Source organism: Babesia bigemina, scaffold Bbigscaff_63199 (assembly GCF_000981445.1).
Source record: "Babesia bigemina genome assembly Bbig001, scaffold Bbigscaff_63199".
Lineage (NCBI taxonomy): Eukaryota > Apicomplexa > Aconoidasida > Piroplasmida > Babesiidae > Babesia > Babesia bigemina.
Window position 1 is genome coordinate 1 of NW_012237092.1, and position 9,621 is coordinate 9,621.

At 46.2% G+C, this 9,621-nt stretch overlaps 2 protein-coding genes across 4 annotated transcripts; both read right to left on the reverse strand.

The window, feature by feature from the left end:
• Positions 1-16: 16 nt before the first annotated feature.
• On the reverse strand, positions 17-3,686 carry BBBOND_0001910 (hypothetical protein, conserved; the record flags this gene model as incomplete). 2 transcript variants are annotated; one of them, XM_012915031.1, is made up of 2 exons in its annotated part: positions 17-1,785; positions 1,925-3,686. In XM_012915031.1, 2 exons carry the CDS (start codon positions 3,684-3,686, stop codon positions 17-19), a joined length of 3,531 nt encoding a protein of 1,176 aa, XP_012770485.1. The 2 variants fall into 2 exon arrangements, with proteins under 2 accessions (XP_012770485.1, XP_012770486.1); XM_012915032.1 differs by lacking the exon at positions 1,925-3,686 and having other exon boundaries at positions 17-1,570.
• A 2,276-nt stretch (positions 3,687-5,962) lies between these two features.
• BBBOND_0001930 (hypothetical protein, conserved) lies at positions 5,963-8,716 on the reverse strand (the record flags this gene model as incomplete). Of its 2 annotated transcripts, none has more annotated exons than XM_012915033.1 (1): positions 5,963-8,716. In XM_012915033.1, one exon carries the CDS (start codon positions 8,714-8,716, stop codon positions 5,963-5,965), a length of 2,754 nt encoding a protein of 917 aa, XP_012770487.1. The 2 variants fall into 2 exon arrangements, with proteins under 2 accessions (XP_012770487.1, XP_012770488.1); XM_012915034.1 differs by having other exon boundaries at positions 5,963-8,683.
• Positions 8,717-9,621: the final 905 nt, after the last annotated feature.

A 9,621-nucleotide genomic window follows, 5' to 3' on the forward strand; every position in this document is an offset into this window, starting at 1 on the left:
CCATTATGACGTCTGTCTAACTCACCATTTTGCGTGTCTTTATCAGCAGACAATACATAACCGCGACGCTGTACCAGTTTCCTAGAGGGTTATCGTTCCTTGTTTTCTTATTGTTATCCCAGTCATACAAACAAATTTGACTTTTGTTGGAGTTAGTCCTACACGTTTCTCTCAACTTGTCCATATCTCTATACAACCTCTCCAGAATTGTAAAAAATATCTTAGCACAATTTTTTCCATCATCCGTAACTTTTTTCGTGTTTACACCGATCATTATAACGTTATCTGACCCATCATACCCGTTCACATACACCCGCTCCATCTGCTCGACAACCCCCTGCAGCCCCTTTTTGACCGCATCGAGCAGCTCCGGGTGCCGGGGGTTGGCGAAGGCGGAGGGGTGGAGAGAGGTGAGGGAGGAGGAGAGGGTGGAGAGGAGGGAGGTGAAAGTGTGGTCGTAATTATATATTTTAGAGTCATTTTCATTCGTGAGGTGTTTAATCAAGACGTTGAATTTATCGTTGACATGATCGAGGTTATTAACGTCGGGGTGTACTTCGTCGATGACGTACTTCAGTAAAGGATCAAAATACCTGTTGACATATGTAGATGCGTCCTTCAATTCGATTTGAATAGGCATCTGCGAAAGGTTAGCATAATGTCTATCCATATTCCAAAGCAAACGTTTAATTCCTCTCGAAGCATCGTTGTCCATTGTGGCTGTAATGTCGTCGCACCGCCTTTCCACGACAGTTTTAAGAGCCGATAGGTCCGCTATTTTCTGCTCGGCAAATAATTTCCGAACGTCAGCAGTTACGGAATCAAAAGCATTTTTGGCGATGTAAAGTAGGTCATGTTTGAGAGTTTGGACGGCGTCCATAGCAGTGTGATAGGCATGATTGTAAGCATGCTTTACTGCACTTATGGCCGTTGTTAACGCATCGAAGGCATTCTTAATATTTTGGTTGATGTCGTAAATAAGTCCATTCAATTGATTCTTCAACCTTTCCATAAGCTCTTCGACCTCTCCCCTTTTTTCATCCACTTTTTGGGGAACCGTCTCCAGATCCTTAATTAACGCAAGGACGGAGTTAATGGCGTTTTGTATTCTTCCTGTATTTGTTATCTCATCGATATGCAGCGAGTTCAGAGCCAATAGGATCTGCGTTAGTTCGCCATCGATCTTCTCGGTTTGCAGAGTGGTGAGGTGCGTATCCATGTAGTGCGCAGTTTTCTCCAATGCTGTCGTCAGCTTATTAAGATTTTTTTCAATAGCTTCCGACCATCTTCCCAGCTCAGTATTCGTACCATCTACGTTGAGAGCATTAACGGATGTTGTGATGGCAGTAATGGCGTGATTTAATCCCCTTTTTTTCTCCTCATAGTTATCAATACCTTTCATTGACCCGCCTGGGATTTTCGCAATACCAGTAACCTTCGTTTTGACAGCCTCAATCGCTTTGTCAATATCTTCAGCGGGATTAGTATCGCCTGAGCTCTGCACCGTTTGTTGAAGCTGACTATTAAGCTGCGTAGCGTCTACAAATGTCTGTTTTAAGATATGTATCATTTTGGAATCTTCAGCGAAAGATTCTACAGCTGTTGCAGTCTGTCTGGCCACGCCGACTAGTTGGTAGAGAGTGAGTTGGATAGCACGATAAAGACTGGAACTATTTTTCGACTCGGCTGCATTCTTGTTTATTGTAGTCTCGACATGTGACCTCATGGCATGACACTTATTCGTAATCCCTTTTCCAAGCGACTTGGCAAAGGCGTCGCAAACAGCTTTTACATCAACAATGTTTTGTTGAAGTGTTTCAGCCGCGTCTTTTTTAGCTACTGATTTTGCTTGACCGATTTTTCCCAAAAAGTTTTCCCTCCAGTGAATTTAAAAATTTCGGAAAATTTTGTTTGTTTCCTTGACCCTTCTGCCAGGAATTATAACCATTGTTTAAATACTTCTTATTATCATCTTCTCCAAGATAGTCATCAAGCAATTCTTTAACTGGTTCGTTTTCTAATATTCCATCGATCCACACGTCCAGAATTTTCTCCTCAAACCGAGACTGCGTGAACGTCGTTGCATAGCTCTTAATCCCACTATCGATCCCCTTGAGCCCTGACTCTCCCGCCATCCCGCCAACCTCTCCTCCAATATGCGAAAATATTCCATGTATGGAATCTTTGTTTCTGGCATTACTGAACATTGCTCCAAGCACTCCGATCTTTTTATTTACATCAGCTACCGCACCTTTAACGTCGTCTCTAACCTTCACTAATTTAGATTGGTAAACTTTTTCCAAATCGTTCATTGCTATTGACGCTGTCTTAGCCCTCTCGAGTATTTCATGTTTCAAGTCAGCTATATGTTTCTGAAGTACCCTCTCCCACTGTTTCATCTCGGCTGCTTTTGCTCCGATGGTGTATCCACTCTGCTTCCACAACTCCTTACTAAGCATTTTGTCGACATATATACTCCTTATGTAATTAATTAGCTTATGTACGCCACTTATCCACTTTCTTAATCGTTCAACATAGCCCTCCAATTCGCCTCCCACTGAAAGCACCGCCGTTTTGATTGCGCTAACATCCTGACGGAACCTTGATTTACCACCAGAGGCACCAGCAATCTCATCGTGAGGATTGATATCTTTAATTTCCTTTTTAACGGCTGACATCACATCTGTAATCACATCCTTGTACGTTCTGTCGAAGTTCTTAACGTGGCTAATGGCGAAATCAACCGCCACTCTGATATGTCCAAACCTCTCTTCGTTAGCCACAGTCAGCTCATTTATTTTCTTTTCTAGCTCACTGAACTCAGTATGCAATATGTATTTCACATTGTCTGTGCCATCGTTTATGGCCTTATTGACATTCTCCCTGTGCCATTCCAACTGCTTATCAACATACGCCGCCTGTCTCTTGAAATCCTCCTTGCCAGCGCTCTCCTGCAACGACCAAATTGCACTTCTAATTGTTTTCACCTCACGCATCACATCACGTTTTAATGTACTATCTAGCATATTAACATATGAGTTATCAATGGTATTAACGTCCAGCTCGATGTCATTGAGGGTTGTCTTCCACTTGGTCAACTGGTCCTCCAGTTTCTTGTCGGCGTTACCTGCAACATCATGAGTGTATTTACCTGCAATTTCATCTTTCAACCTACCTAAATTGCCGGTAACTGTACTAGTTCGCTTACCTGATTCAAGGAGATATTTCCCCAACCACTCCCTCACCGCGTCGACAGACGCCGCAAGCCCATTACGCCCGGAGCCAATTTTAGTAGTTAAGGTGTCTAGTACTTTTTGAAGTTTATTAGTATCAGGCATGTAATCATCATAAGTTGTCACTTCATTTTCGTTTTTCACCGCACCAAGCACACCACTCAAAAATCCCATCACCCCGTCACACAGCCTGTCCAAGTCAGAATACACAATGCCAGTGCCATTGTAGCCTTTGGACTCTTTGTTGAAGCCGAGGAAAGTCTGAAGGCCAGAGCAGAGGTTATTAAGGATGTTAGTAGGGTTGTTATTTGAGGTAATTTCGCACATTTTATTTTCATCAAATTTCTTGTCAAGCTCACTAGGCGGCACATGGTCAGGGCAGTGACAAGCGGTGGAAAAAGGGAAGGGAAGGGTGACAAGGCACAAGTTATTGTGATGGTTTATAGAGGTCATAGCGGTATTATGGCAAGGTAATTGGAGGAATGTAGAGTGGATGAAGGGGCGATGTAGAGTGGATTAGGGAGCGATGTAGAGTGGATAAGGGAGCGATGCAGAGTGGATTAGGGAGCGATGTAGAGTGGGTTATGGAGCGATGTGGAGTGTGTTAAGGGGCGATGTAAGGTGGATAAGGGAGCGATGTAGAGTGGTTAAAGGGGCGATGTAGAGTGGATAAGGGGCGATGTAGAGTGGATAAAGGGGCGATGTAGAGTGGGTTAAGGGGCGATGTAGAGTGGGTAAAGGGGCGATGTGGAGTGGGTAAAGGGGCGATGTAGAGTGGGTAAAGGGGCGATGTAGAGTGGGTAAAGGGGCGATGTAGAGTGGATAAGGGAGCGATGTAGAGTGGATAAGGGAGCGATGTGGAGTGGGTTAGGGAGCGATGTGGAGTGGGTTAGGGAGCGATGTAGAGTGGGTTAAGGGGCGATGTGGAGTGGGTTAAGGGGCGATGTGGAGTGGATAAGGGAGCGATGTAGAGTGGATAAGGGAGCGATGTAGAGTGGGTAAGGGAGCGATGTAGAGTGGGTTAAGGAGCGATGTAGCGTGGGTTAGGGAGCGATGTGGAGTGGGTAAAGGGGCGATGTGGAGTGGATAAAGGGGCGATGTAGCGTGGATAAAGGGGCGATGTGGAGTGGATAAAGGGGCGATGTAGAGTGGATTAGGGAGCGATGTAGAGTGGATAAGGGAGCGATGCAGAGTGGATTAGGGAGCGATGTAGAGTGGGTTATGGAGCGATGTGGAGTGTGTTAAGGGGCGATGTAAGGTGGATAAGGGAGCGATGTAGAGTGGTTAAAGGGGCGATGTAGAGTGGATAAGGGGCGATGTAGAGTGGATAAAGGGGCGATGTAGAGTGGGTAAAGGGACGATGTAGAGTGGATAAAGGGGCGATGTAGAGTGGGTTAGGGAGCGATGTAGAGTGGATAAAGGAGCGATGTGGAGTGGGTAAGGGGCGATGTGGAGTGGGTAAGGGAGCGATGTGGAGTGGGTTAAGGAGCGATGTAGAGTGGATAAAGGAGCGATGTGGAGTGGATAAAGGGGCGATGTATGGTGGAGTAAGGGGCGATGTGGAGTGGGTTAAGGAGCGATGTGGAGTGGATAAAGGGGCGATGTAGAGTGGATTAAGGCGCGATGTAGAGTGGGTTAAGGGGCGATGTAGAGTGGGTTAGGGAGCGATGTGGAGTGGTTTAAGGGGCGATGAAGAGTGGATTAAGGCGCGATGTGGAGTGGGTAAAGGGGCGATGTAGAGTGGGTTAAGGGGCGATGTAGAGTGGATAAGGGAGCGATGTAGAGTGGGTAAAGGAGCGATGTAGAGTGGATGATAAATACCACTTAGCTCACCACTGTCATCGCTGCCGTGACCATGTCATCGCTGCCGTGACCATGTCATCGCTGCCGTAGCCATGACATCGCTGCTGTGACCATGACATCGCTGCTGTGACCATGTCATCGCTGCCTTGACCATGTCATCGCTGCCGTGACCATGTCATCGCTGCCGTGACCATGTCATCGCTGCCTTGACCATGTCGTCGCTGCCGTGACCATGTCATCGCTGCCGTGACCATGTCATCGCTGCCGTGACCATGTCATCGCTGCCGTGACCATGTCATCGCTGCCGTGTCAATGTCATCGCCGCCGTAACCATGTCATCGCTGCCGTGACCATGTCATCGCTGCCGTGAGCATGTCATCGCTGCCGTGACCGTGTCATCGCTGCCGTGTCAATGTCATCGCCGCCGTAACCATGTCATCGCTGCCGTAACCATGCCATCGCTGCCGTGACCGTGTCACCGCTGCTGTGACCATGTCATCGCTGCCGTGACCATGTCATCGCTGCCGTAGCCATGTCATCGCTGCTGTGACCATGTCATCGCTGCCTTGACCATGTCATCGCTGCCGTGACCTAGTCATCGCTGCTGTGACCAGTTAATCGCTGCCGTAGTCATGTCATCGCTGCCGTAATCACTACCTTGATCAGGTGCTTGGTCACCACTTTGGTCAACACGTTGGTCAGCACATAGGTCATCACCTTGGTTAGCACATTGGTCAAGACGTTGGTCAACACGTTGGTCAACACTTTGGTCAGCACATTGGTCAGCACATTGATCAGCACTTTAGTTAACTACTACACAATCACATACAACGATGAATGAGTGATGCAACAGATTAAAGCACAATTCATAAGTTAGGTGAGTAGGTGATGCTAGGTGAGTGTAGATAGTAAACACGTGAGTACGATTACGGTTGTAGATAAAACACTCTGTTAAGCTTGTTAACACGTGCGGCGGCGAGTAGTGATTGAGCAGCTATCCTATGAGATGATGGTGAGTGCAAGTGAGATTTGATGTGGAGGAGGTCGAGGCGGATGACCATGATGTGGAGGAGGTAGAGGAAGGAGAGGAGCCAGAGGGCGACGGTGGTCCAGAAGAATTTCTGTCGGATGTCCCATAGGAATTGGGGAATGATTTCATGAGCCAATTTATGGAGTGCGTTATTCTCTTTCACGACGATTTTTAACACCTTACAGAAATCGTGGCACGTACGTTTTGTCGTTTCCGATTTTTCGCCGCTTAATGAAAATGGACTTCCAAATGTGAAGCCATATTTGTATAGTGTTGGATGAGTAGACGGGCATTTTAAAATTGAGCTACAGGAGGCATGGTGTTTGGCAATTTCAGACATTGGCAGCCTTTGTGTATCACAGCCGTCAGGGCATTTACCCGTACGACACTTTGGCTTATCATCGCCGCACTTACTACTGCACTCGTCGTACAGCTTTTTAAGCAGATCGTAGAATGTTTCAGTAATGTATACAACCCATGATAGATATCTATCCGCGTGTTCTTTGGAATACTTTACACGGGTATCATCGCAAATAGCCTGCAAGTATGCTCCGCATGGATGGACGGGAACGTCACTGTCAGTTTTGCATTCAATGAGTGAGAAGAGGTCACCGGTGAGATGCTTGCCATTTGTGTGATTACTGCTCTGTTGTATCGAAGTAACGGTCAAATTGTCATACTGAACGTCGAAATATGCTTTTTTTACAGCTTCGTTAAATGCATCATGCTTATGCTTTATGCCACCGCCGCTCCAGCTAGACAGGTATCCCTGGAAAAAACCGAACATATCGCCGAGCGTCTGCGGAGCACGTTGTAACACACATGTTAAGGAAGCGCAAAGTGAAGCCAAAGGTGCATTCGGCCTACCGCAGAAACGTTCAAGGAGGTCCTTAATACGTTTCCCTTTAGGTGAATGAGAAGCTGTAATAGTAATATCTGAGAAACCCATGGGAGTAAGGCATGGTTTACCGAAGTGATTCGGCACAGCGCATTCCAGCTTACACCCAGGTTTTGTAAACGAATGCGGGAGGAAGCCCTGTAATCCGTCCTCTAAGAATGACTGAAGTGGCGATTTTAGTCCGCAACTAGGATGCCGGTCACACGTTTGGTTATCATTTTGGTTACCTATTTGGTCAGCCCTTTGGTTGACCATTTGGGGACACGTTTGACCACGGATTTGTTTGGCACATTGCATGGTGTTACAGTTCCATGCTGAGCCACCGACTCCTTTGCCATAATAGCAATCTTCCCAGCCACTGCGACCGGTACCGTTCTGACACTGCCTATATAAAAAGCGAAGTTGATGATACACTCTATTCAAGATGTCTGTGAACATATCGAAGCAGGCACCCGCATTGCTAGGATACGACAAACCGTCGGGATTCGAACGGAACTCAACGGCGTATCTCCCGTCGGCGTCACCCAGACCGAGGATGACAATCAACGTATCGTGGGAGTAGAAGCAAACGCTTTTCAGGAGAGCCGCTAAACCGGCATACGTAATTTCAGATGGATATGCTTCTAATTTGTACTTGGCTGGGTTGTTAATATCTTCGGCCTTTTCAGGCTTTTTGAACAGGTCCTTGATTGACTTGTAAACGGAAGTGAGTGCTGGATTGAGCCACAGGCCGTCGAGCCACTGAAGCATTTGATATACGTTGGACGGCGTTTTCGGATGTGAAGGGATGTAGTAGTGACATACTCTCCAGTAGCTTTCAAGTTTGCCAAAGAGGAAATGGATAACGTCCAGTAGAATAATGTTGACTGTGCCCTGTTGTGAAGCACTAGCGGTAACCTTTCTATTCTTCTCCTCTTTCCATGTCCTGAGTGTTTCGATTTTCCCAGCTTCTTTAATGGCAGAATTAAGTAGCGTCGATTGTATTTGCGCGCCCGTGAACCGCGCCTCGTTCCTCAACTCGCCTTCATGAGAATCCCGCAATTTGGAAACCACAAAACCACACCCACGCAGAAAAACGCCAAGTGGATTCATGAGGTTATTAGTAACTTCCAAATTTATTAGTTTGGTTACACAAGTACCTTTCGTACCACACTTCGCTGTTAACTGCCCAATGTCATGAGTCAGTATCTCTAGTGAAGTCAAAAATACCTTCGAACACTTCCTACCGTAGTCAGTGGATTCGAAAATTTGCTTGTTTCCTGAGGTGCTAATTTCGTATTTACCAAGTACCACATCACCTTCAAACTTCTCACTGTCATACCTCGAGATGTACACCTTCCTCAACTCCTCAATAAATTTGCCCAATCCCTTAACGATACCATCAAGTACCGGGGTGTTCGTGTTTTCAAATCCGTCGGGTATCAGCTGAGATACCGCTGATTCTAGCTCGTCGAGTTTTTGCGGCACCTGATAGTCATACCGTTTCTCCTTGGTGATGTGGTTGAGTAAATCTTGAAGTGCGGTAAAAATAGTTTCGACCTTATTAATATACATACTTTCTCTATCTGGAGGCGTAGGATTTTTCTTTTTGTTCTCCTCGTCATGAACTCTTTTAATTTCTTTCTTGAGATACAGCTGCAATGAGCCGTAGAACACTCTGAAAACGTAAGATAATTTTGACGCTGTACTATCATCTTTTTGACTCTTAAGTAACTCCATATTACCGTTATTATCACCACCAATTTGTCTCATCAACCCCTTGAACCCGATAGTCAGATCCCTCTCAATCTCCTCCGGCAACTCCTTCAACTCCTTTTCGACCTTGTCCGCGAACGCGGTGAGGAGGGATTTGATGGAGGAGACGTAGTTGCGGCGGGCGGCGGTGGTGAGGGTGGAGAGGGAAGGGAGGGAAGTGATGGAGATTAAGATGACGAAAATTTGGTCAAGTTTGGTTAAGGTAATTTTTTGGAGGCGATTTAGGCAATTTTTAGGGGTCGAAGAAATTTCGCAAAATTAAGTGAAAGGGCAGTCAGGGAGGTAAAGGGAGGTGAGAAGGGAGGTGAGAAAAGTGATGGACATTAAGATAACAAAAATTTGGTCAATTTTGGTCAAGGTAGTTTTTTGAAGGCGATTTAGGCAACTTTTAGGGGTCGATGAAATTTCGCAAAATTAGGTGAGAGGGCCAGTCGGGGCGATGTAGAGTGGGTATGCGATCGATGTTGAGTCGATAATGGATCTATGTATAATGGGATAGGGGCCATGTGCAGTGCATTAAGGATCTACGTACAGTGGGATATGGGGAGTCATAGGAACAACTAGGGTAAGACATTCAAGAACATTATGGGCCAAGACGGGGGATTTCAGAGGCGTCGGCGAGCTGATAAAGGTAAGCGTGGACAGCATGTCCTCATTGAGAAGGAGGACAAAACTACGGAAATCCCGCATGGCAAGGGTCCATCGATGATTCAGTGCAAGGGTGTGTCCGCAACACTGTACCAGTTCGGTTTACTGTTTAGGTAACGCGACGACATTGAATAATGAGACATCGGTTAAGAAGTATTGGGATTTCTGCTATCAGCTGGACAAAGTATGAAATCGGAATATTTCAAAAATGCTATTCAGCGGAAATGTGACAACTGTCATTGGGTCCAGAGGAG